The sequence below is a fragment of the Babylonia areolata genome, chromosome 21, assembly GCF_041734735.1.
Source record: "Babylonia areolata isolate BAREFJ2019XMU chromosome 21, ASM4173473v1, whole genome shotgun sequence".
NCBI classification, from domain to species: domain Eukaryota; kingdom Metazoa; phylum Mollusca; class Gastropoda; order Neogastropoda; family Buccinidae; genus Babylonia; species Babylonia areolata.
In genome coordinates, this window is record NC_134896.1 from 29057278 (window position 1) to 29084847 (window position 27570).

Sequence of the window (27570 nt, forward strand, 5' to 3'; positions counted from 1 at the left end):
TGGGAAGGGCGTCTTAAGACGACACCATCCATCCATCCGTTCATCTCTTGTTCCCCAGACTGACCCTCAGTGTTCTGATGTCCCCAAGTGTCTTTAGTTCTCTGAGCAGAGTCCATGGACTGGGTCCACTGTCTCCAGGCCTCTTCTGGCTGACACAATGACGGATGTGACATCTGACTGGCTAGAAACCTACAAATCTCTCTGTTCCAATGACGTATTATGTTATACTATACTATATTATGGTATATCATATTATATCATATCATATCATATCCAGCTTTTGGGATTTTCGAGATGCTCCCCTCTGGTCGACAGTACAGAAGTATAAGGACGAAAACAAATCGCTTTGCCAACAGCTTTTACCCCAAAGCAGTCAATGCCCCGTCTCTCGAATAAATCCAGTATGATCAATGGAATTGTGCAATCAGCAACCCATACAACCTAAAGCCCATAAGACAGACATGATGTTCGACTGCCATCGCTTCTTTAGACGCCTTCGCCTAGCAGCCTTCTTTGCAGATAACTCCCTACCAAGGACCCCCAGTGCTCCTGATGACCTTGCACAGCTGTTCCCCCGTGAACGCAGTGACTGGACCCCCAAGGCTGGTCAGTAGTACCCCTCCCTTGACTACCACATTAAGAAGTGCCAGAAAGAAATTAATCAGCTCAAACTTCCTCCGATAAGGAAATCCAACCTCAGCCCAGCAGAACAACAGGCACTAAGGGAACTAAAAAACCGCACAGACATCATCATCAAAAAAGCAGACAAAGGGGGAGCAGTGGTCGTGTGGTAGAAAGACCCATATGAAAAAGAAGCCGTGCGACTACTGTCAGACACCAAGAACTACACCGCCATCAGAGCCTCTACCACCAAACACGACCATTAAGGAGACCATTGCAAGCGGTTTTCTCCCACAGGAAGCCACTTGAACAATCACAAGAGAACCCTGGTCAGCCAGATTTTATGTCCTGCCCAAGATACACAAACTCGGTAACCCAGGCTGACCAAATGTGTCAGCATGCTCATGCCCCACAGCCCAAGTCTCTCAGTTCCTTGACCTGCTGTTCCAACCTCTCGTCCACAGTTTACCAACCTACGTAAAAGATACCAACCATGCCCCTAATATTCTGAATAACTACTCATTCCCTAACAGTGAACACCGACTCATATTCACTATGGATGTAATTTCTTTATACACCAACATTCCCCACAACGAAGGCTGTCATACATTAACTCAGTAAGAGTTCTTTTGACCTCAGTGTGACCACTATCTTGCGTCTGACGGAGCTAGTTCCAACCCTTAATTGCTTTGAATTTGGGAACCACCACTACCATCAAACTTAAGGAGTAGCTATGGGCACACGCATGGGCCCATCATACGCTAACCTCTTCATGGGATATATAGAGTCCCAGATCTTTACCTTATACCCAGTACGCAAGCCAGATATGTACAAGAGATTCATCGATGACTGTTTTGGAATCTCCACCCTCCCCAAACCCGAACTGCTGAATTTCATCCAATATGTCAACAACTTCCACCCATCCCTCAAATACACTTATGAAATATCAGACACGTCTCTCCCCTTCTTAGATATCAACATTAGTATCCAGCCTGACTCCCAGTCCCTCCATACCACAGTATATTGCAAACCCACAGACTCTCATTCCTACTTACTGTACTCTTCCAGCCCCCCACCCGCCACCCCCCACTATGAAAAATAGCATACCCTACTCCTATATCTACGGCTCCGACGACTTTGCAGTAGTGATAATGATTCATCAGAGAGGCAACTACTTTGAGCACTTACTTCAGAGCAAAAGGATATCCAGCAAACCTGTTACAAGCCCTCCAGCAAGCACAGTCCATCCCTAGACCCCTAGCCCTTACCCCCAAAGATTTCAGTACCTCTGATGCGGATAACCGTTGCGTCTTCACCCTGACCTACCACCCACACAACCTTCCGGTTAGAGACATTCTGTACCAAAACTTCAATATCCTACAAGATGACCCAGCACTTAAAAAAATCTTCAGACAACCCCCAATGGCTGCATATAAAAGAGACAAGAACCTTGGAGACCATTAAGAACGATCTGCCTTCCACCCTACATACCCTTCAACCCCACCAGGCAACTCCATATGCAATAAACCCAAATGCAAAACTTGTACATTCATCAACCCAACCACAGTAGTTCAGGGCCCTTCAGGAAATAAATTCCACATCAAATCACACTTTAATTGCCAAACCCCAGTTCTGCAGCCTCTGCCTCAAAATATATATAGGTGAGTCTTACAGAACCTCAACGACCGCTTCAAAGAACACAGGGACAACATGCTTGCTAGAAAAGACACCCCAGTAGGAAACCACTTCAACTCCAGGCAACACAACCTTTCGCATATATCAGTGGCAGTACTTTGGTGCAACAGCCGTGGCGACTGCCTACACAGGAAATGTATGGAAAGCCAGATCATCTCCTGCCTTGGCACAGTGCAACCCCATGGAATCAATGTCAGAGAGTGACACAAGTTTTCGTCCCTTCTTCTCCCTCCCGTTCCCCTTCCCTTCCCTCCCATTCCCCCCCTCCCCACAGACAGGCCCCCACCCCTTGCTTCCCACCCCTTTCTCCTCCTTTCCATCCACCCTCCTCTCCTTGCGCCCCACCTTCATCTTCCTCCCCCCCCCCCCCCTCTCCTCCAACAACACAGTGAGCAGAGCAGAAGTTTCCAGCCATTGAGATGTACTCACCTCTTCAATACAGGCTGCTGAGACCTGCCAACTCTTCTTCACCTCTCCACTTGACAAAGAGTTTATGACTGGAAACGTCGCTTTTATCTTCATCTTAAGGTACCCTTGATTTTAAACCATTTTTTTAACCATTTTAACCTTGTTTTAAAAGGTCCAGCAGTCACCATTTGTTCACCAACAACCATCTACCTGATGATCTAGTCATCAGCCCCATCCACATGTAATATGCGGCTTCTGTTAAAGCGCGCGTGTGTGTGTGTGTGCGTATGTGTGTGCGTGCATGTGTGTGTGTGCATATGTGTGTGTGTATGTGTGTGTGTGTGTGTGCAGTGCGTGCATGTGTGAGTATGCACAAGTTTTTGTATTGATATGCACTTGTATGTGTCCTAATTTCTACTGTGTCTGTGTTTGTGTACGATTTTCGATTTATGTTCGTACCTTGTTATATACTATCCCCCACCCCCCTCCAATATTCCTTGTGACCCCAGTACACTTGGTAATTAAGACATTCTATTCTATTCTATTCTATTACATAAAATTATACTCTATTGTACTTACTGTATTTTACTGGACTAGCTGTACTATACATATCATTATGATATAATATGATATGATGTCAAGGGCTATGTCAGACAAGCCCTTGCATATAACCTCTTCCAAACGAACGTTCCCATAACAACGCCTTCACGTGGTGGCCCTCTTTACACAGAGGTAGTCATGTGCACAACTCAGTGCCCGTGGTTCTGGGCTCACTAGCCTTAGTTGGCAGCCAGAGAAAATGACGGGAAACATCCCAAACCATCAGAAGCTAGACCGACCAGGGTCTCGACAGCTGACCAGGTGGAAGAGGACGAAATTCTCAACATTTGGGGTGGCATTAGAAGCTCCACCTTCCCTGGTTACTTCACAGGGGAGGCAGCTCCTTAGCCTTGGGTGGCAACTGCCAAGAAGGACGCTCTGATTTACAATCTAAGATCTGAGGACTTCCCTATAACTGCCCCCTCTCCCCCAACTATTCATCAAGCCCTACAGCAATGGAAAAGGGGTGAAAACAGCAGGTGGAAGTTGGCACCGGAAGCCGCAATGCCAGTCCTGTATGCAGGCCGTTCAAGTGTACGAGTCGTACATCATTGTCCTCTTGAGACGACGAAATCTTTCAGCGAACCCCTGATTGACCAAGAAGTCAAGGCGGACCCTGATAAGCAGACTGGTCAGCAATGCAGAAAAGGTCTTCTGCCCTTACTGGCAATTTTTTTTTTCTTTTTCTTTTTTCGTTTATTTATTTATGGTCTGTTCATCGAAGATGCTGATATTAGACTGCCTTACTGGCATGACGTCAGGATTTGTCACTTGCCTCTTCTCAAACTAGCCAGTACCCTGCCATGTTGTCACTACTCATCAGGTTCCGGGGTTTGAAGCGAGGTCTTTTCCTCCCATTCAGAGCTGTGTGTCTTGATGATCATTGTCTCAAAGGAGGAAAGTGGCAGAATGGTTAAGACGTCCATTGCCAATACAGAGTACTTAAACCGCTCTCTCCCACGTTTGACTGGAAAATCAAACTGAGCGTCCATTCATTCAGATGAGACTATAAACTGAGGTCCCGTGTTCAGCATGTACTCGGCACCCTGAAAAAGAACCCATGTCAACAAAAGTGTAGTCCTCTGGCAAAACAATGTAAAAGAAATACACTCTGATAGGTACACAAATGAATATGCATGCACTCAAGGCCTTACAAAAGAACATTAGGTTATGTTGCTGGTCAGCCATATATCTAGCAGATGTGATATAGCATATATGTATTTGACCGAACGCAGTGGCGCCTTTTCACGAGACTGAAACTGAAAATGGCCTCTGTACCAAACAGGTTTGCTGCTCTTGGCCTGATGCTCCAACTTCTCAATTCATTCCAAACACTTTCATGAAACAGCGGGGATTTCCTCATTCGTCGTCAGTTCTCTATTTCTTTTGCCGGGAATATGCACGTGTTCATACCCCGAAAAGTGCGTGACTGTTGAGGTCACCCTTATTTCCTTTGTCCCCTCAAGCCCTCCCTCTCTCTCTCTCTCTCTCTCTCTCTCTCTCTCTCGTTGCATCTTTGTTTTGTGTTGTCCGCCATTGACAAGTTTTAGAGCACAATATATTCCACCACACTTTTATATACTTGTACCCTAATCAACCGCTGTTAAATTTACTAATTACTACTCTGAATGGAAGTATTGTAACTATGTAAGGATTTTTCATCTATTGTACTGCATTCCAGGTACGATCTGTTATGTCTTTATCATTTACTGAACCCATCAATATTTTTACTCAAACGCAATTGCTGGTTTATTGCACACTTTGTACCTCATTCATGAGGGGTAGGGCGTCCTACACCATCCATCCATCCATCCATCTCTTGTTCCCCAGGCCGACCCTCAGTGTTCTGATGTCCCCAAGCATCTTCAGTTCTCTGAGCAGAGTCTGTGGACTGGGTCCAGTGTCTCCAGGCCTCTTCTGGCTGACAAGATGACGGATGTGACAGCTGACAGGCTTGAATCCTGTACCTGTGCCTATACTTCTTTCTGTTTTGTTAATGCATTATCATGTTATATTATATCATATTATATTATATTATACTGTACTGTACCGTATTACACATAGCAGTATATGATATATGATATGATATTGTATTATATCATATTATATTATATTATGTAAGGGGTTATGTCAGGCAAGCCTTTGTAAATAGCTTCTTCTGAACGAACGTCCCCATAACAACACCTTCACGCGGCGGCCCTGTTTCCGCAGAGTTTGTCATGGGTTCAACCCTGTGCCCCGCAGTCTAGGGTCACCGCCAGACTAGGTGACGGAAAACACTCCAAACCCTTGGAAGGTAGACCAGCCAGACTCCATCTCGACAGCAGACGAGATGGAAGAGGACGAAATTCCCAATATCAAGGGTGGCGTCAGAAGCTCCACACATCTTGGTTACTTCACAGGGGAGGCAGCTCCGTGGCCTTGGGTGGCAACTGCCTACAATCTGAAGTAAAACCTATGACCTGAGGCCTTGAGTCGCAGCTGCCTAGATGAAGGACACTCTGAAGTAAAACCTACGACCTGAGGACCTCACTGTATCTGTCCCCTCACCCCCAACCATTCATCGTTCTACAGCAAAGGAAAAGGGGTGAAAACTGCAGGTGTAAGGTGGCACTGTAAACCGCAATTCCAGTCCTGCATGCAGGCCGTTCAAGTGTACCAGTCGTCCATTCTTGACCTCTGAGACGACAAAATCTTTCGGCAACCCCCTCAACGACCAAGAAGTCTTTTCTAGGGACAGCACTGCTTGTTCCATATGGAGAGAGGTCTGGAAAAGGTGGCCTAAACAAAGCTCGTTTGCTGCTGTCATATCAGTAAAGTCCGTTTCCCAGAGAAGGCAGCCTGCAAGAATCTGGCGCCACATACACCCTCTACTGGTCAGGCAAGCCAGAGTCAGAAAGATATCTTTCAGTTGTTGGCTTCATGATAAATAACAAGCTCAATTCACTCCAAACTTGAAAATCTGCCGATGGGTCTCTCTGACCACATAATCTCCATGAGCCTTCCACTTTGCAATTAGCATTCCACACTGTTCAGTGTCTATGCCCTAAGTCTTCAGGCATACCTTGCAGAAAAGAGTAAGTTCTACACTGACCTGCGCAGTCTCTTGCAGAACGCCCCAGCAGATGACAAGGTCTTCATTCTTGGTGACTTCAGTGCCAGAGAAGGCTACAATTCAGAAGCCTGGAAAGGAATATTTGGCAAGTGCTGGAAGCAACAACGACAATGGTCACCTCCTGTTGACGTTTTGCGCAGAGCAGTAACTCACAATCACCAACACCATATTCCAGCAAAACGACCGTCTGAAGACAACCTGGATGCATCCTCATGCACGCACTGCCATCTCATTGACTACATCTTGGTTTGCAAGAGGGAACTTCAAGATATCCTACACACCTGAGTGATGCTCAACACAGTGTCACACTAACCATCAGCTTGTTCACTGCAAACTCAGTATCCACTTCAAACCCACACCCAAGAGAGAAGGTGCCTAAAGAAAGAAACTTAAGGTTGGCAACCTCCAGTCAGCTACAGTGAAAGCTGACTTTAAGGCAAATTTTCAATCAAGAGCATTCCAGTTGCTCCATGAACTCCTCTCCAGAAGTGCTTTGTGAAAACCTTAAAACCACCATCCTGCAAGCTTCTTAGGCACCACCAACAGCATTCTCTCTCTCTCTCTCTCTCTCTCTCTCTCTCTCTCTCTCTCTCTCTCTCTCTCTCTCTCTCAGTAAAACCCACACCCACCTCCCTCTCTGACTGCCCCACTCCTACTCTCAGTTCCTTGTTGAAGGCTCACTCTCTCACTGTGCACCAACAGATGGCGGCCTGACTGCTTCATTCTCTGACACACCCAACCCAGACAACTCCAGCAGTAACAGCCCCTCAACAAAGACCACTGAAAATATGTAGTCTTTCTCCCGTCCCTGACCATGGTAACAAATTCGTCACCAGCAGCAACAGACAACGCCAACAGTCTCTCTGGATGGTTAAGGTGTTGTGATGGCCAAGCACATGTCACTCAGTGCAGGCCTCTTTCAGATGATGGTTGCTCAGACGGATGACAGCATTCAGAGGGTTTCGTCCCCTCCCCGTCCTCTGCCCCCAACATACTAGTCACTTCAGACACTGACCAACGCCAAAGGAATTCGGGCGCAATAGCCGAGTGGTTAAAGCGTTGAACTTTCACTTTGAGAGTCCCGGATTCGAATCTCGGTGACGGCGCCTGGTGGGTTAAGGGGGGAGATTTTACCGATGTCCAAAGTCAACATATGTGCAGACCTGCTAGTGCCTGAGCTATCTTTAGGGGGGTGTAGACCGTGCAGAGGCCAGCTCGTTCCAGGACTTCCGTGTCAGGGACTTTGTCCTACCACCTGATGTGGAGGAGTCTGCAGGAATCAATTGAGCTGTTTGGCATATCTGCCGTAGAGAGTCCAGGTCTCGCTGGCATAAAGGAGGGTCAATGTCAGCACAAGCATGCTGCCCAAGTAGGTAAAGTTGTTGACTGCCTGGAGGTTCTGCCCCTTCACTGTGATGCATGGCTCCTGGTCTAACTTTCCAAGTTATCGCAGGCAAATGATAACAGTTCATTTCAAACTGCATGTTCTGCTCTGTGCTGACATTGAGTGTGCAGACATGATGTTGGCAGGACGGTTGAGGGCGTTGTTCAAGTGCTCAGTCCACCACTCCAGAATCTGATTCTTCTCTGTCAGCAGCTGCGTTCCATCTGCATTGAGGAGGGTTGAGGAGCCGGAGGACTACAGTCCATATCAGCCATGAGCACATCGTAGAAGCGCTTTGTGCCGTGGTTGTCTGCTTTGCCCTGGATTTCATCCACCTTCTTGCTGAGCCAGATGTCTGCGAAGTTTCTTCTGCATCTTTCTTTTTACGTTAGCAAGGGCATCTTCCTTGGCTCGTGACTTGGGGTCCTTATGATGTGCTCTGAACAGTTGATTTTTCTCGGTTATCAGTGCCTATATTTCTTCATCATTCTCATCGAACCAGTCTTGGTTTCCTCGGGTTGCTGGTCCGAGATGTTCGAGGGCAGAAGTGTAGATGACGTCTCTGAAGGCCATCCACTGTTCCTCAACGCTGGTCCCGTTTTCCTGTGGTGTGTCTGGCAGTCTGCCTTCAAGATCGTTGGCGAGTTCTTCTACAACCTTGTGCTTTTCAGCTTGGAGACATTCAGCCTCTTTGCAGTCTTCTGACCTTGGAGTCTTCTCGTGTCTTCTAGTGTTTTTTGTTTTTTTTTCTCTCTCTCTCTTTCTCTGCATGTGCGTGTGCTCGCGTACACACGCGCACGTGTGTGTGATTCTGTTTCGTCGTTCGTAATTGGTATTTCTCCTTGGTAGTGTCCAATATCATTTTATTTTCGTATTTAATTCTTAATGGATGTTTTCCCTTTTTTCATGCACCTTTTTGTTATCCTCCAGAGTTGGGTGGAAAAAGCACGTGAACTTGCTTATATCATTTCCCCGGTGATATAAAATTTTCGTTTGTTCGTCCGTTCTCTCTCTCTCTCTGTCTCTCTCTCTCTCTCTCTCTCTCTCTCTCTCTCTCTCTCTCTCTCTCTCTCTGTCTCTGTCTCTCTCTCTCTCTCTCTGTCTCTCTCTCTCTCAACTATCCGTGTTACTCTGCACACTCCCTTCCCCTTCTTTGGTCTTTTTTCCTTTTTATTCCAACGTCACAGATCTCGTGATGAATGAAGGCATTACACACCCTTTCTAGTGAGATAAATAATATTGTTAACCAAAATCATGATTATGATGATGATAACCGTGATAATGACTCTCGTCACCATCTGCATCAGAATGAAAATGGTAATTATGATAACAACAGGAACGACAACAGCAATGAAAATACAAAGAAGGGAAAAGAAACAAAGCAGACAAGGGGAGGATAAACAACAACAAAGAAAACAACAAGAGAGAGAGAGAGAGAGAGAGAGAGAAGAAAAAGAAAATCGAATAGATATAAATCAAAGTGGGATTAAACAAAATGTCAGTGTTGACAGGTAGTGGGGTGGCTCAGTGGACGAGTACCCTGATTTAGGAACTGACGGTTCCAGATCCGAGTCACAGAAGATCCCCTAGGAGAGTGCTCTGCTGTGCGCATGTGGAGCATGGAGCAGAGGAGTGGTGCAGTGTGCTACTGTGGCAAAGCGCTTTCCCAAGGCAGTCCGCACTTCACACAGATAATCTGTTGTAGGTGTTAAGTCATGTAATGCGAGAATTTTAGGGTTGAACAGGTCCATGCATTGGATTTCTTGTTCTGGTCCTTTCTCTTGTTGCAGTTGTTGTTGTTGTTGCTGCTGTTCTTGTTTTTGTTTTTGTTCTTCGTGTTCTTCCTCTTAATCCTCTTCTTGTACTCCTCCACTTCCTCTTCGTCATTATCTTCTTTTTCTTCTTCTTCCTCTTCTTCCCCCTTCCTCTTCTTACTCTTCTTTTCACTTCTTCTTCTTCTTCTTGTTATTGCTCTTATTGTTGTTCTTCTTCTCTTCTTTCTTTCTTTGAAAGAAAGAGGGAGACATTGTTTTCAATAAACGGACATTCCTCACTGTTCAGTGTTTGAGGATTGCAGTGTTTGGTGTGTGTGTGTGTGTGTGTGTGTGTGTGTGTGTGTGTTTGGGTGTTGTTGTTTGGGGTTTTTTTGTTTGTTTTTTCGGCTTAGTCAAAAGGTGTTTGTTTGCTCGCTTCTTTGCGCGTTTTGGGTGGGGTTTTTTTTTTTTAATATAATTTTTTGTGTGGTTTTATCCCACGAGCAGGAAAACATATACATACTAACCATACTGGCAACAATGGTTGCCTCGGCATACAGGTGCGGGGACTTTGCTGGCATGTTGTATGTGTATTACTCTTTGCTGGCATGTTTATTTGTATTACTCTTTTTGTCATATCAGATTTTTCTGTGTGAAATTCGGGCTGCTCTCCTCAGGAAGAACGCGTCGCTACACTGACACACGCACACACATACACACGAATAAAAAAAACAACAACAAAAACAGCGCGCTCATGTGTAGACACATATTAACATAAACACACTAACACACAACGAGTGCGCGCGCGCGCGCGCGTGCGTGTGTGTAAAAGTCAAAGTCAAAATTTTTATTTCAAGATGGTAATTGAATAAGCAACGACTGCTTTTTTTTTTTTTTTTTTTTTTTTTTTTTTTACATCAAGCCATCTGAAAAAAAAAGAAAAAAAAAAGAAGTGGGGAGATACATTGAACAAAACACACAAAAGTACTAGAAATATAGTTCGTGCATATACGAATCGTGAAAGTACACATTAGCATTTACAACACATGCCGTTTCGCATACACATACACCCTCTTACAACACCAAAGGCATATACAAAACATTTCACAAATCATGAATTTGGTAACCAATATATATAGATTTGTATTATTGTTCATCTTTTGAACAGTTAATAAAGTAATTTTTCATATTTTTCTTAAACACATTTTTATTCGTTATATCTTTTAAAACGAGTGGAAGGTTATTCCATAAATTTCCACCAGAGTATAGAAAGCTGGATTTATAAAGGCTGTTTCTAGGTCTAGGTATACATAACATATGGTAGTGTCTGCGGTCATTAGTTTTAAAAGTTTCTGTAATCTTTTGGGGAGCATTTCCATATATCACATTATGCATGCAAACAGTCTTGTTGAAGAACAGCCTGTTATGGAAAGATAATACATTAAGTAGTTTATAATCCATATGGGTCAAGGAACTTGACTTCAACAATACTAATTGTAATGCTCTTTTATACATACGATGAATAAATTTTAAGTTTGTATTGCTACAGTTGTCCCATAAAGTTGATGTATAATCGATGATTGGCAGAACGTGAGCACAGAAAAAAAGCTTTCGTGAATGAACATCAAGGATCTTTTTTTTATTTTTGCTAACTGACGTATTTTCCTAAGTAAGTCATATGGTCAGTCCAAGAGAGATCTTTGTCAATAAAGACACCCAAAATTTTATGTGATTCTACCTCTTCAATTCTGTTAACTCCTAGGAAAAGTGGTTTGAATATGTGTTTCATCCTTTGTCTTTTTTGTCGTGCTGCAACATACATACATTTAGTTTTCTGTGTGTTTAAGGACATATAATTTAATTGTGTCCAGTGACTAAGTCTCTGAATGTTGTCTTGAAGATCATCTGTGAGTTTACAGGCATCTGAATTGCTTGAATGCAGGGAAGTGTCATCTGCGAACATTTCACATTTACATGTCATAGAACAAGGCAAATCATTAACATAAACAGAAAATAATATTGGCCCTAAGATGGATCCTTGTGGCGCTCCATGTTTGATTGATTTAAATTTTGAAGTTTGATTATTTACTGCTACTAACTGTTTCCTGTCCGAAAGAAAAGATTGTATAAGATGAGTAAAATCTGGTGCTAAATTATACACTTCTAATTTACGAATTAACAACGGATGACTGATTACATCAAAGGCTTTTTCAAAATCTATAAAACGAAGACCTGTGAATTTATTTTCATTAATGTTATGCAAAATACTGTCAGTAAGTTGTATGAGAGCAGTGTGGCAAGAATGGTTTTCACGAAAACCAGATTGATCTTCGTGGATTAGTTTATTATTGACAAGATAACTATTCAAAGCTTTTTGCAAGTGTTTTTCTATAGGTTTTGATAAAACAGACAAGACGACAGATATTGGTCTATAGTTAGATGGATCAGAAGAATCACCAGATTTGTAGAGAGGAATAACTCTAGCTTGCCTGAATCTTAAGGGAAAATACTTCTTATCAATACACAAATTATAAAGATATGTCAGTGAATCAACAATAAAAGGAGAAGAAAGCTTTAATATTCTTCCATCCAACCCGTCCAAGTCACGAGTGCCAGACTGTTTTAGCAATGATAAACTCTTACTAACATCTAAGACTGTCATCGGTTGGAGACTAACTGGAACGTTAATTTTCTTTGAATTAACATACTGTTTTAAACTGTAAAGGTGTGTGTGTGTGTGTGTGTGTGTGTGTGTCCTTTTTCCATAACAATGCACGTTTCTCTGCACACTGCTCTGTTATCTTTTTTTAAGACTGACTGGGCTGGGTCGAAAACTGTGAATGCACAGTGCGTTACAATGCTGAATGACCTGCAATGCTTTTAATGATATTGAACGTTCATTGTTCTCTCTGTATGTGTGTGTGTGTGTGTGTGTCTGTGTGTGTGTGTGTGTGTGTGTGTGTGTGTGTGTGTGTGAGTGATGCACATTTGTAAGGTATTTTATAGAAGTGAAACTGCATGATGTGTGTGTGTGTGTGTGTGCACGTCTGTGTGTGCGCTCGCACTTGTGTGTGTAATAATTATGTGTCCGCGTGCATGTGCGTGAATGTAGTAAGTGTGTATGTATATATGTTTGTGTATGATATATGTATGTGTGTGTGTGCATGCGCACGTGTTTAGGCCCACATGCATGCGTGTGCGCGCTTGTGTGTGTATGTGTGTGTCTGTTTATCTGAATGAATGTGTTTCGTTCTGTGTGTGTGTGTGTGTGCGCGCGCGCGCGTGTGTGTGCGCGCGCGCGTGCGTGTGTCTGTGTGTGTGTGCGCGCGTGAGGGTGTGTGCGTTCGTTCTTTTGTTTAATATATATCCACAATTCTGATTTTTGACGACAGTGCATCCCCTGCCCCACCCTTCCTGACGGGTGAGTGTATACATTTGTGTGTGTGTGTGTGTGTGTGTGTGTGTGTGTGGACTGATGTCATAAAGGATGGACAAAGGTTTCTACATTAGAACAAATTTGGTTCCAAACGTGGAAACAGCTTTTTGAGTGCATGCATTGTTTTGTAAACAAAAATAGATAGATGTATGATTCTGTATTTTCTGTAGCATTCTTCGTTACTCATACTGTTTCAGGGAAATCACTGTGATAGGCTATTTTTAAAAGACTGAAACTGTACTACGTTTCATGTACGTCGTAAAATGGTCACTTCCAAAGCATTTGGTGAGCATTCATGGTCTAAAAGTAAAGCAAAGTGGAAAGAAGAGGAATAACAAGAAGCAAAGTCTTCAAAGCCTTCATGCCAGTGGATCGAACCATGAATGTTCAGTTCGGAAGCAAGCAGACTAATCCCCACTGCTGTTATGCATCTGACGTCATTTGACTAAATATAATACTTAAAGCATTGTTGACGTTTTCTTCTTCCTGCGATGAATAGATGTGTTTGTGGTGGACGTAATAACGCCGTTTAAATCATGTTTTTTGTGTGTTTTATTATATCTCAATTATTCTTTTATTTCCGCGGTAAAGGAGACGTTGCCATCGCTTCAAGCACACCCCAACACATGGTAGATCTGTAGATCTGCACAAACGAGTCAACAATGGGCTGAAAGAAACGATTGATTCAACTTTTCTTTTATGTTCATTCCAGTTAATTCAGTGTCTGCTTAAGAATATCTTTATGCAGTACACACGTCGATGGTGTATTTAGTATCACTGTATATGTTCTGTCCAGAATTTGTATTTCTTTCCTTTTAATTGTGAACATGAAAAATGAGGTTATGTCGTCTTCAAATACAACCTGCCTTCTAGAAGGCCTAAGTCAGTGGGAAGCAGTTTTTTGTTTGTTTGTTTTTTTGTTTGTTTGTTTGTTGTTGGTTGTTGTTTTTTTGTTTTTTATTGTTTTTTTGTTTTGTTTTGTTTTGGGGTTTGTTTGTTTTTTGTTTCTTTTTTTGTTTTTTGTTTTGGTTTTTTGTTTGGTTGGGGATTTTTTTTTTAAATAGAATTTTCGGATTTCGGAACGAATCTCAACGAAATAAACCGTTAATGATTCGGAAATACGGCTTAATTCATAAGACTTACAAACTTTTATTGATATGACTGAAGATTTGTTTTCATACTATGCTTCAGCCAAATTTGGTAATGGCAGACAAAGTATCTTTAGAGAAAATGGCAATGTTAAAGTTTACCTTGGACACACACACACACACACACACACACACACACACACACACAACCGAATACCGGGTTAAAACATAGACCCACTTTGTTTACACAGGTGAGTCAAAAACAACAACCAAATCCTAAACAATGAAACAAAATTAATCAAAGCAACCACTGATAATAAGAGAGCACAACTCAGTTGTTTTGCAGTGATGCGTTTCCTATGTTTGATGTCACTTTGTATAGGCCTACATTACAACACAATACAGTGCAATACAGTACGATACATCTTTATTCATCCATATGGAAAAAAATTGTGCATCCAGAGACACGTCACCCACTCCACACAAGCCTGCAGATGCACAATTAATTTCCGTACTGATGAATAGAGATGTATTGTATTCTACTTATCATAATCTCAGCATATAGAGAAGTTAATGATGAATCACTTTTGTACAACCACCACTACCACAGTAGCTTGGGTCAATCAGCTAATTTCTATGACAAGTGTCGTCACATAAGGTTCGTTCTATGGTTTTACACAGTTCATCAATATACCATACCGCCACCAATATCGTCGCAGGAACTATAAAAACTGAGGAAGTAGAAAAACAACAAATCAAACTTTACCACAGAAATACAATTGATTAGCTTACAAATATCACCTCTACAACTCGAAGGAACTTTTCAACAAACATAAAAGTGGCGAACACTGAATAAAAAATGAACGAGTCAACATTCACAATTCCATCAAAGCTAGGGACAAGCCTTCCTGACAACCAGTCAACAGATCTAGTCGTGGGCAATGAAGTGGAATACGGCAATATGTATCTTCGGTTCAATGTGACGTACATGCTGTGGCTGACAGTGCCTCCTGTGCTGCTAGCGGTGGGGTGGTTTGGTAACGTGATGACTGTAGTGGTGATGCGAGCGATGCGGACATCAGAATCCACTGCCTGTCTGTCTGTGTACTTCACTGCACTGGCAGTATCCGACCTCTGTCTCCTCACGGCGTCAGTTCTGTGGGACTGGCCTGACATGGCGTTTAACTCTGAAATCCCCTACCTTAGTGACCTCCCCTGCACCATCCCTTTCTTCTTCACGTACTTATCCTCCATGACGTCAGCCTGGTTTCTGGTGGCTATGACGTGTCAGCGGCTGACGTCAGTGGTGTTACCTCACCGTGTTGCTGTTTTGTGCACTGTCAAACGAGGGGTGATCATCACTGCTGGCATTGTGACGTTTTCCTGTTTGATAAACATGTACATCTTCTTTTTGTATCGCCTGGAGAACGTGGATGGGGAATACGAGGAATGCGTAAGCATCGACGAAGGTATTGCGTATGTATTCAGGCTGTTGGACCTTTTCCTAGCATCACTGATTCCATTCTTGTTCCTGATTATTACCAATGCTGTTCTGATCCATCAGGCCATGCAGTCCATGCGTATTTCTCGTGAACTGACCGGGAAGAAAGCACAACAGACAACATCACGATCTGCCAAGGTCTCATCCATGACAACAACTCTGATTCTGACGTCGTTGGCGTTCTTGATACTGACGTTACCACCGTGCATTTTGGACGTGTATTTGGGAGCTGTTGATTTCCACAAAAACGAAATTGAGGATGAAAATGTGAATGAAATGCTAACCATAGCAGAGACTGTTTGTATAATGATGTGGATCAGTAACAGTGCCATCAACTTTTACATCTATATTTTGAGTGGCAACAAATTCAGACAAGAAACCAAACGATGTTTCTGCATGTGTTTTAAAGCAATCACTAAACCTCTCAAGATCAACAATTCCAGAGATGGGTAGAATTGCACAGAATCCGAAGATGAATTTGCTGTCAGGTAGTTTTTTGTGAACATTTATCAACATTGGTTTCTTCACGCAACTTATGTAGCTCAGCTGACTATAGGAGTCATCAAGGGACTGTCAAAACAAAACATCCACAGTGACAGTATCCAGCACGTCAACAACACTGACAGACAATGATACATGAAGACTATTTCACCAGGTGAATGTTTCCAAGAATTAGCTTCTGGTGTTGTCCCATCTGCAGAGTTTAACAAATAATGGAAACTCAGCCTTGATAAATCACAGACTTTATTACCAAGAAAAGAGGGGAACAAGTTGTGTCAAATTATACATGATAAAATTTATGTAAATGGAAGAAACAATCTGAAAAAGAAAACGAATTGGCAACAAAGAAATTAGTCAACATACAGGTTACTTGTCTGTGTGTCCTAAAAACGCTGAAATCAAGGGGGATGGTCATACACCAGAAATTGTAACCATCGCTTATATCTAATCCACTTGAAAACGTGGAAGCAAGTGATGCGCAGGATCTGCAAGAGTCAAAAGTGGTGTTGCCTCCCTCTTTTGTTGCATCTTTGTTATATGTTGTCCGGCATTCACTAGTTTGAAAATATGCCACCACACTATATACCTGTACCCTAATCAACTGCGGTTAAATTTACTAACTTCTTTTCTGAATGGAGTTTTGCGTGGAATTTTTCAGTTCATTTATCTGTTACACAGCACAGCATTCTAGTTATAATCTATTATGCCATCATCATTTACTAAACCCACTAACATTATTAATTTAACGCAGCTGCTTTGTTGTTACCTCATTCATGAGTTGCTTGGGCGTCCTAGGACTACACCATCCATCTATCCATCTCTTGTTCCCCAGTCTCACCCTCAGTGTTCTGATGTCCCCAAGCATCTTCAGTTCTCTGAGAAGAGTCTGGGTCCACACACTTTTCTCTGTCCTGATGACGTATTATATCATGTCGTATTACATTGTACTGTACTAGCTGTACTATACATTGCATTATATATGATAGGATAGGATAGAATATATATTACATTGTATTACATTATGTCAGGGGCTATGTCAGGCAAGCCCTTGTATATAGCCTCCTCTAAACGAATGATCCCATAACAACACCTTCACGTGGTGGCTCTGTTTCCGCAGACCCAGTGCCCGTCGGTCTGGGCTCACTAGCCTCAGTTGACAGCCTGACAAGATGACGGGAAACACTCCAAACCCTCGAAAGCTAGACCGACCAGACTCCATCTGGATAGCAGACCAGGCGGAAGAGGACGAAATTCCCAACATCAGGGGTGGCGTCAGAAGCTCCACCCATCTTGGTTACTTCACAGGGGAGGCAGCTCCTTGGCCTTGGGTGGCAACTGCCTACAATCTGAAGTAAAAAAAAAGATGATGTCATCTGGAATATGGTGTTCCCTCGAGAAACAACGATGACGTTAGTGGTGCTGTTGCTTCGTTCCTGTTCAGTTCTCCATTTCTTCCACCAGGACGATGCACCTGCTCATTCCCCGAAAAATGAATGACTGTTTAGGTCACCCCCATTTCCCTTGTCCCCTGATTCCCCCCCCCCCTCCCCCCTCTCTCTCTCTCTCTCTCTCTCTATTTGTTTTTCGACTGCCCGAACAGCCTAAAACAAGTCAGCTCGTTGTCTCCCCTTATCTTTTCATTGCTCATGACTGAAGTTGCAGAGCAGGTGAATAGCAATGACAGACATGGGATACAAGTCTTGCCTGGACTAAAGGAGATATTTCTTTTGCTGTTCGCAGATGATATTGCTTTGATTTCGGCTACTCCATCTGGTTTGCAAAATGGTGGCTCTGTTTCCGCAGACCCAGTGCCCGTCGGTCTGGGCTCACTAGCCTCAGTTGACAGCCTGACAAGATGACGGGAAACACTCCAAACCCTCGAAAGCTAGACCGACCAGACTCCATCTGGATAGCAGACCAGGCGGAAGAGGACGAAATTCCCAATTTCAGGGGTGGCGTCAGAAGCTCCACCCATCTTGGTTACTTCACAGGGGAGGCAGCTCCTTGGCCTTGGGTGGCAACTGCCTACAATCTGAAGTAAAACCTATGACCTGAGGCCTTGAGTCGCAGCTGCCTAGATGAAGGACACTCTGAAGTAAAACCTACGACCTGAGGACCTCACTGTAACTGTCCCCTCACCCCCAACCATTCATCGTCCTACAGCAAAGGAAAAGGGGTGAAAACTGCTGGTGTAAGGTGGCACTGTAAGCCGCAATTCCAGTCCTGCATGTTGGCCGTTCAAGTGTACGATTCGTCCAATGTTGACTTCCATGACGACGTGATCTTTCAGCAACACCTTTCAGCAACACCCTGAATGATCAATAAATCTGTTCTGAGGACAGCATTGCTTGTTCCACGTGGAGAGGGGCTGGAAAAGGTGGCCTTAACATGGCTCGTTGCTTCAAACGACGTTAAGGAACTAAAACTTTCATGCTAGAACATCAAAACCATGCTGGATACATCAAACGGCAGTCACCCACAATGTCGTTCTGTTCTGGTGGCACCAGGAGAAGGCAGCTTTCAAGAATATAGCGCCAACTACACCCTCTACTGGTAAGTTAAGCCAGAGGCAGAAAGACACATTTCAGGTGTTGGCTTCATGGTAAAAAAAAAAGAATTTAATTGCCTCCAAACTTGAAAATCTGCCCATGGGTCACTCTGACTTCATCATCTCTATGCGCCTTCTACTTTGCAATGAGGATGCAACACTGTTTAGTGTTTATGCCCTAAGCCTTCAGACATACCTTGTAGAAAAGCGCACGTTCTACACTGACCTGTGCAATCACTTACAGAACGCCGCTGGAGACGACAAGGTCTTCATCCTTGGTGACTTCAGTGCCAGAGTAGGCTACAATTGAGAAACCTGGAAAGGAGAGCTTGCCGAACGTGGTGCTGGAAACAGCAAAAACAATGGTCACCTCCTGTTGACGTTTTGCGCAGAGCAGCAACTCACAATCACCAACACCACATTGCAGCAGAAAGACCATCTGAAGACAACCTGGATGCATCCTCAGGCAAACACTGTCATCTCATAGACTACATATTGGTTTGCAAGAGGGAACTTTGAGATATAAAAATCAATCAATCAATCAATCAAAAACACTTTATTAATCCACATGGAAATTAAATTGTGCAATCACAGGCTCATTGTAAACACTGGCATAAAATCATGCGCAACATAAGAAGAGATTAAAACTAGTCAAATAAGAATTCCCAATAGCTGACGATATACTAACCCCCACACGCCACCCACCCCACACACACACATACTCATGTTAAGACAATAGGGTATTGCACAACAATATTAACAAATGAAAACATCCAACAAAAAAAGGGTATAAGATTACTAAAAATGACATGCGCGCACGCACGCACACACACACCCACACACACACACACACACACACACACATACACACACACACACACACACACGTTAAGACCATAAGGTATTGTACAACAATACATAAATAAAAACATCAAGGGAATAAATCGTATATATAAGTAAAATGCACACACACACACACACACACACACACACACACACACACACACACACACACACACACACACACACTCATTCACACACATATCCTGCATACCTGAGTGATGCCCAACACAGAGTGTCACACTGACAATTATGCTTGTTCGCTTCAAACTCAGTCTCGACTTTAAACTCAAGCCCAAGTGAGGAGGTGCCTAAAGGAAGAAACTTTAGGTTGGCAACCTCCAGTCAGCTAAAATGAAAGCTGACTTTCAGGCAAATCTTCAGTGAAGAGGATTCCAGTTGCTCCGTAGACTCCTCTCCAGACGTGCTTTGACAAAATCATAAAACCACCATCCTGCAGGTCTCTGAAGACGTTTTGGGGTTCCCATTGAAGAAAAACAAAAATTGGTTTGACGACCAGGAGATTAAGGAAGTGCTGGTGAAGATGACATCCGCCCATCAGGTTCACCTTGCTCAGCAGTCCTGTCCAAAGAAGGCAGCCTTCCACCTTTAATGTAATAAACTCCAGTGCATTCTTCGAGTAAACCTGAATGAGTGGTGGATCAACCTCTCAAAAAGAAGTTGCCTTTGCACAGACACTGGCGACTACAGAGGTTTCTCTGAAGCTCTTAAAGTGGTGTATGGCCCTTCACACGAGGTCCAGAGCCCTTTACGTAGTGCATACGACCAGGCGCTTCTGACAGACAAGATGTTGTGTCCTTACACCAACACTTTTCACCATTTTCTTAGGCATGATGCTTCATAGGCCACAAGAAACCTTGATGACAAGGGCAATATCTACATCCAGTACTGCACTGATGGTAGTCTGTTCATCCTGAAGCACCATCAGTCCCAAACCAAGACTCTGGAGCAACTCCTCTGTGCACTTTTCTTTGCTGACAGCCTTGCAGTGCATAACATCCTGCTCTTTGGACCAGTTCAGCTACCTGGGTTGCACTTCAGGTGCCAAAATCGACACAGAAATAGACTTGCAAAGGCAAACAGCCCTTTTGGCTGACTGTAATAAACGAGACTGGAACAAGCATCCATAGACAGGCACAAAGGTCAGCGTGTACCGAGTCGTTGTCCTGACCACTCTACACTATGGCTCTGAATCATGGGCCAGTTATCATCATTACCAGCAACTTCTTGAACGTTTCCACCAATGCCACCTCAACACTATCCTCAACACCAGCTGAGGTAACTTTGTCACCTACACTGAAGTCCTCATCCAAGCAGAGGTCACTGGCATTGAGTACAAACTGCTGAAGGTGCAACTGTGCTAAGCTGCGCATGCCTCCAGGGTGAAGGATCAGCGTCTGCCTAAGGCTGTGTTGCACGGGGAACTCTCCACTGGCCACCTTGACGGAGGGGCACCAAACATGAGGTACAAGTACTCTTTGAAGAAAACCCCAGCACCTTTCACACTGACGATAGTGGTCCCCTATAGTCGCAGATCATGTGACCTGGTACTCTTACGAGGACACATGCATATCCTGACCACATAAAGAGGAAAGGAAGGAAACCCCGTGACATCACAGCAACAGAGCCGGAACAGACTTTTCCTTGCAGCCACTGCGGACGGACCTGCCTGTCCTGAATTGTCCTTGATAGCCATCAGTGAGCCCGCTGCAGATGTGTACAACAGCCTTTCTAAACTAATGTTCATGAAACCAAGCCATGATAGCATTATATACTGAAGTAATATAAAATCACCACCAAAAAAACAACAAAAAACATACGAATCTCTCTCTCTCTCTCTCTCTCTCTCTCTCTCTCTCTCTCTCAGGATGATGATAATGAGAAGTGTAATATGACCCTCATCACCATCTGCATCATTATGAGAATCATAATGATAATAATAAGGACAACAGCAACGAGAATATGAAGAAGGGAAATAAGACAAAGCAGACAAGGAGACGACAAACAACAACAACAACAGCAAAACAAAGAAAACAACACACACACACACACACACACACACACACACACACACACACACACACACACACACACACACACAAATATATATATATATATATAGAGAGAGAGAGAGAGAGAGAGAGAGAGAGAGAGAGAGAGAGATAAGAAAAGGAAAATTGAACAGATATAAATCAAAGTGGGATTAAAGAAAATATCAGTGTTGTCAGGTGGTGAGGTGGCCCAGTGGACGAGTATCCTGATTTAGGACTCCAGATCCGTGACATGGAAGATCCGATATTTTGAACGGCATTTCAAGTCCCCAAGGAGGGTGCTCTGCTGTGCACGCATGGAGCAGAGGAGTGGTGCAGAGTGGCAAAGCACTTCCCCAAGGCAGTCCGCACTTCACACAAACAGAGAATCTCTTGTAGCAATAAAGTCACGGAACGCGAGAATTTGGGGTAAAACTGGATCATGCATTGGATTTCTTGTTCTGGTCCTTGCTCTTGTTGTACTTTTTGTTGTTATTGTTCTTGTTGTTGTTCTTGTTCCTCATGTTCTTCCTCTCGTTCCTCTTCTTGTCCTCCTCCACCTCCTCTTCGTTTTCTTCTTCTTCTTCCCCCCTCCTCTTCTTTTTGTTTTCTTTGTTCTCCTTCTTGTTACGGTTCTTATTGTTATTCTTCTCTTCTTTCTTCCTTTGAAAGAAAGTGGGAGACATTTTCTGCCTGTCCTCCCTGTTCAGTGTTTGAGGATTACAGTGTTTGGTGTGTGTGTGTGTGTGTGTGTGTGTGTGTGTGTGTGTGTGTGTGTGTGTGTTTTATGTGGCTTTATCCCATGAGCAGGACAACATACACATTCTAACCACATTGGCAACAATGATTGCCTTGGCATACAGGTGCGGGGACTTTGCTGGCATGTTTTGCCCAAACAAATGAGTGTAATTCTGACGTTTCCAGTCAATAAACTATTATTCGTGCTTTCATACGGGCGCTCTGGGGTTGTTGTTTTTTTTGTTTGTTTGTTTGTGTTTGTTTTTGGGGTTGTTGTTTTTTTGTTTGTTTGGGTTTTTTTGTTGTTTTTGTTTGTTTGTTTATTTGTTTTTTGTTTTGAGTGTGTGTGTTTGGTGGAGTTGGGTTCAGTGGAGAGGGAGGGGGGCTGAATGTGATCGTGTTTAAATGTGTACGTGAATAATTGATGATCCGTGTGTGGTTCTGTGTGTATGTGTGCGTGTGTGTGTGTGTGTGTGAGTGAGTGAGTGCGTTTGTGTGTGTATGTGTGTTTGTGTGCGAGCGAGCGCAATGAAAGAAACAGAGATAAGAGGCCATGCCCCTCATTATTGTTTTTCAGACAGAAAATCGTCCGATTTGAATATTTGCCATATGTTGTGGAAATGCAATGCAATACAACATACTACAAATACAATGCATCACAACTGAATACAATATTGTGCATTGCAGTTACGGATGGAAAGTGAAGCAAGAATTACAGAGCATTTGAAACACAGACCATTGCAAGAATTAAAACAAGAGATGCAAGGCCTTCAAGACTCACTTGTGATACACTTTTTAAAAAATCTAATCGTTAAAATGTGTTCTGTATTTGTTATTATAAAGCTTCGGGTTAAAAGAAAAAGAAAAAAGAAGTCCTAACGGCAGATTCGAACTCCGCGTGTTCGGGTGAGAAGAAACTGTCTTACCCATTACACTATCGTGGCTCCTTAACTAACGTTCAAAAATATAATATTTAAACATGCTTTTTTAAAGGGCGATAAATCGATTGCAGTATTCGCAGTGAAAACGCTGTTTAAATCATATTATTCTGGTGTATCTTGGGCATTCAAAAAATCTTTAAGGGCAATTAAAAATTCTTTTTAAGTCCACGGTAAAGGAGACGTGGCTATCGCCACAATCACACTGCAACATTTAGCCGTTTTCTCTGGATCTTGATAGATGTATAAGTTTCAGTTAGTTACACCCGGTTGACACGGTCGATTCAATTTCTCTTTTGTGTTCATTCTAGTTTTATAGTTTTTAGAGTATTTTGTTAAACTAATAACACGTAGAGCCAAGTACAAGTACTTCTAAACGTCTTATGAAGTGAAAAGGACTTCATTTTGAGAAAAAGTCAAGACTGGAAATGTTTCGTTTCATCAATTCAAGGGTATTAACTCACATGGTTTATTATTTTTAACTGTGAATTCCGACTGATTCTGTGGATATTTTTATGGCAGTTTGGGGCATAATCCAGTAAGTGATGAGACGTTCACAAATCTTTCTCTGAATAAATATTTAATGGTCTCCTTCTCCAGCTTTCCATCACATGTTATCGTGTATTGTCGATTGAATACAAAATAGAACGGGCAGGTCAACAACTTACACACAAAATGGCGTCGTTCGAGTTCGCAAAGAATATGAGCACGCGCTTCAATGTGTATAAACATGTGTACGCAATTGATTTTTTACCATGACCTTCAGGGCTCAGCCAATAGATGTATAAAGTCCACTCGTCGTATTGATTTTAGTATTTTCCGAAAAAGACCACGTGAGCGAATGAACATAGTGAAAGCCCTGTACACTGAGAGTAGAACACACAATGTATTGAGTATAATTTCAAAATGTAATGTTTAAGATGAGAAAGATCAGTTTAAAGCAAATTAAGTCCCCTAGCATTAATTACAGAGTAATTTCCCTTCTTACCTACTGCACCAAAACGTTTGCAAAATGAATAAAACTTCCATGCTTAGCAAAAGAAGTTCCTGTTTCAACAAAAAAAATGATAAAAATGACTGCTCTTGTTGTTGTGTCAGAATATCGGATCAAAATGCCAAGTTTAGAGAAGAAGAAAAATTAATATAACAGAAAATGCAGTTTGCATATAATCTGGCTTTTTTTCTTTTTTCTTTTTTTTTGTGCCCATCCCAGAGGTGCAATATTGTTTTAAACAAGATGACTGGAAAGAACTGAAGTTTTCCTATTTTTATGCCTAATTTGGTGTCAACTGACAAGGTATTTGCAGAGAAAATGGCAATGTTAAAGTTTACCACGGACACACAGACAAACACACACACAGACAACCGAACACCAGGTTAAAACATAGCCTCACTTTGTTTACATAAGTGAGTCAATGATACAGCAACAAGTTGAGTACTAAAGACCTATTGGCGTGACGCCCTACAGAGGCCATATTCAAGAGACCATTGTACCTGCGGTTAAATGTGTGCCTGTGGGTAATCTGCCTAAGGCAAGGCAAACTACCCGCGGGTTAGCAATATCCGGTATCAGTAACACAAAAACCTACCTGTGGTTCTACAAACCCGAAGGCAACTTACCCTTACTTAAGTTACTATCTGCCAAGGGTGACAGCCCACGAAGCACAGGTAAATATGGCGTATCCTATTGTTGCAGTGGTTATTTTAAGGGAAAACAGGCGTTCTGCGGAGAGACCAAGAAGAGAAGAGGCCACAACCAGCAGCTCGCTCAGTGCTGGACCCAGTACCAGCAGACGTCCTTCCTACCGCGGACCATCAGAGACTGGAAAGACTTTCCCCAGGAAGTCATGGAGGCCAAGGCCATTGACACGTTTGTATCACGGGCCTCCATTCTCCCCCAGTAGCCTAGCATTTCGTCAGTGCGCATCCGACCTCCCTTCAAAGTGACAGTATTGTCAACAGGATGACTGCGGTCACTGCGATGGAAGAAAAAAAGACCGTGTCTTGAATACGGCCTCTGATAGTTTGATTTCATCTTTTGTTCGCTTGTCAGTGAAATTGACATATTGAGACTGGCAGACGTCATTAAATTCCATCTGAATTACGTATGTAGCTGTGAAGTGCACTTGCAGACGATAGATTTGAAATGCCTGAAGTTTGCAGATCATCAAAATTCGTTCGTTCCAGAGAAATATTTGAATCCGAACTCCGTTATTTTAGTTCATTTTTTGTAATTAGCTGTAAAGCAGGGTGGATAATGCGTCAGAATGTGAAAATGGCCCTTTCATATGACAAGCTGCTGACCCTATTCCATGCTTTGCCACTGAAGCTTGTTTCTTCTTTTTTTTGTCACACTTTCGCGTGGTGTGAAGTAAAAGAGCATGCGCAGAAGGGAATCCCCGGGATTATTATTTATAGATCACGGGTTAGCTGCCTGGGTGCACTTTGTGTGTCTTGAATACGAAGATAACTCAGCCTGCAATGCAATCTGTAACCGCGGGTCCCTGCCCTGTCAAGGGTAACTTGCCTTCAGGCAAAATGATTTTTGTCTTGAATATGGCCCACTTAATGGCAAACTGTTTGGTGTCGAGGTCTTGCTCCATGGAAGGTGGTGTGGTCCGAGGCGTAAGTGCATTCATCATTGTCATCATCATCATCATCAGAATTATGATAATTATGATGATGATGATGATGATATATCAATCATTATGACATCATACAATCTAATGATAACAGATATAGTAATGATTATAACAAGAGAGGCAAGCTAGGCCTTCAAGACTCACTTGTGATATGCACTTAATCCAACCAAGGAATTAAGAGGGAAAAAAAAGAAAAAAGAAATGGATAATCTGGCAAAAAGAACGCCCCCCCCCCCCCCCCCCCACACACACACACACACACGCAATTGATGTAGACCTATATGTGTGTTGAGAAAAAAAAAATGAAATACCGGGCCTGCTTCAGATGGAATTGTTCTGTTTCAAGCATGCAATCTTCACTTCTGCGAATACTCAATCTTGACGAAAAGCTGAAAATATCATTTGGATCAATGTATATAATATAACTGGCCCTCTGGTAACACTAAATAAGAGGTCGCTTATTCACCCACCAGTGGATGAGATGTTAAAAGTTGAACAACGAGGATTTTACTTACCTCAGTAAGAAAAATGCTGCGTCAAACTAATTGCCGAAGCTACACCTTGCCTATATGGAAGGACAAAAAGATCTCCCTCTCGTCCAAAATCAGACTAATGCGCTCCCTCATCTTCTCAATATTTCTATACGCTTGCGAATCCTGGACCCTCACTGCAGAACTCCAGAGAAGAATCCAGGCCCTGGAAATGAGATGCTTCCGCAAGATCCTGAACATTACATACAAAGACCACATCACAAATGAGGAAGTGAAAAGAAGAGTCCAAAACGCCATTGGCCCATTCAAAGACCTGCTAACCACAGTGAAGGAACGCAAGCTCCGCTGGTATGGACACGTCACACGATCAGACGGCCTAGCCAAGACCATCCTGCAGGGTACCGTACAAGGAAGGAGGAAGAGAGGCAGACAGAGAAAGCGGTGGACGGGCCTGCCATTTGCCACAACTCAAAGGGCCGCTGAGGACCGAGGCAGGTGGCGCGAGCTGACCAGGCAGTCATCCATGGTGCCCCAACGACCCACCCACGGGTCAAGGGATAGATGAGATGAGATGAGAGACACCTTGCCTCAAAAACCTACAATACTAGCAAACTATTTCTACCGTCTGATGATAGTGAATAAACAACGGAGTTGTTTCACACTAGTTCTTCCAGAACTGTGAAAAAAACAACGGGAATCATCAAACCAAAGGTATGCGATAGTCTGCATTTCTGGAACTGTTCAATTTCATTTTATGGGTTACTTTGTGACGTCAGCCAGCCATGGCACGACCACTTGCTGCATTGGTTCACTATACCAACCTGCCGCCCCTTTCGTGTCAACTGAATGGAGTATCCTGCAACAGCTATTTTTCGACAGGCAGCGAGCATCCAAAATATCCTTCGGTACCTCGAAACATCGCTGTCTGCTAGGGGTCGCTTAGCATGTTTGTACTTGGCCTCCAAACGATACATTAAAGATTATGTTACTGTTAAAAAAAATTTACTACATCTTTCAAAGCGAGGTTTTGCATGTTTTATAGACTTACACGCTTGGACTACAAAAAATAGACGCACAGTTGGCAAAGGTCAGAGTTGTCTTCCTTCGTGCATGCAGAATGCGACGTGATGTAACAGAAATTGTGCTTGGAAAATCGATATAGTGTGTTTGTTTGCTTGTTGGGGACATTTATGCAGTAAGTATTTAGGCCTGTGTGCAA

The 27570-nt window shown here is 43.1% G+C and overlaps 1 protein-coding gene across 1 annotated transcript; it reads left to right on the plus strand.

Annotated features, from left to right (window-relative positions):
* The first annotated feature begins 15062 nt into the window (after nucleotides 1-15062).
* On the plus strand, nucleotides 15063-17276 carry LOC143296597 (uncharacterized). The gene is made up of 2 exons (XM_076608623.1): nucleotides 15063-15570; nucleotides 17221-17276. The coding sequence occupies exons 1-2, from the start codon at nucleotides 15063-15065 to the stop codon at nucleotides 17274-17276; spliced, it is 564 nt and encodes a 187-aa protein (XP_076464738.1).
* The last annotated feature ends 10294 nt before the right edge of the window (nucleotides 17277-27570 follow it).

Coding starts and splice junctions, on each gene's coding strand:
- LOC143296597 (XM_076608623.1), top strand. CDS start 15,063: ATGTATCTTCGGTTCAATGTGACGTACATGCTGTGGCTGACAGTGCCT. Junction 15,571..17,220: donor ATGCGTAAGCATCGACGAAG/GTATTGCGTATG, acceptor CTGTTTCCGCAG/ACCCAGTGCCCGTCGGTCTG.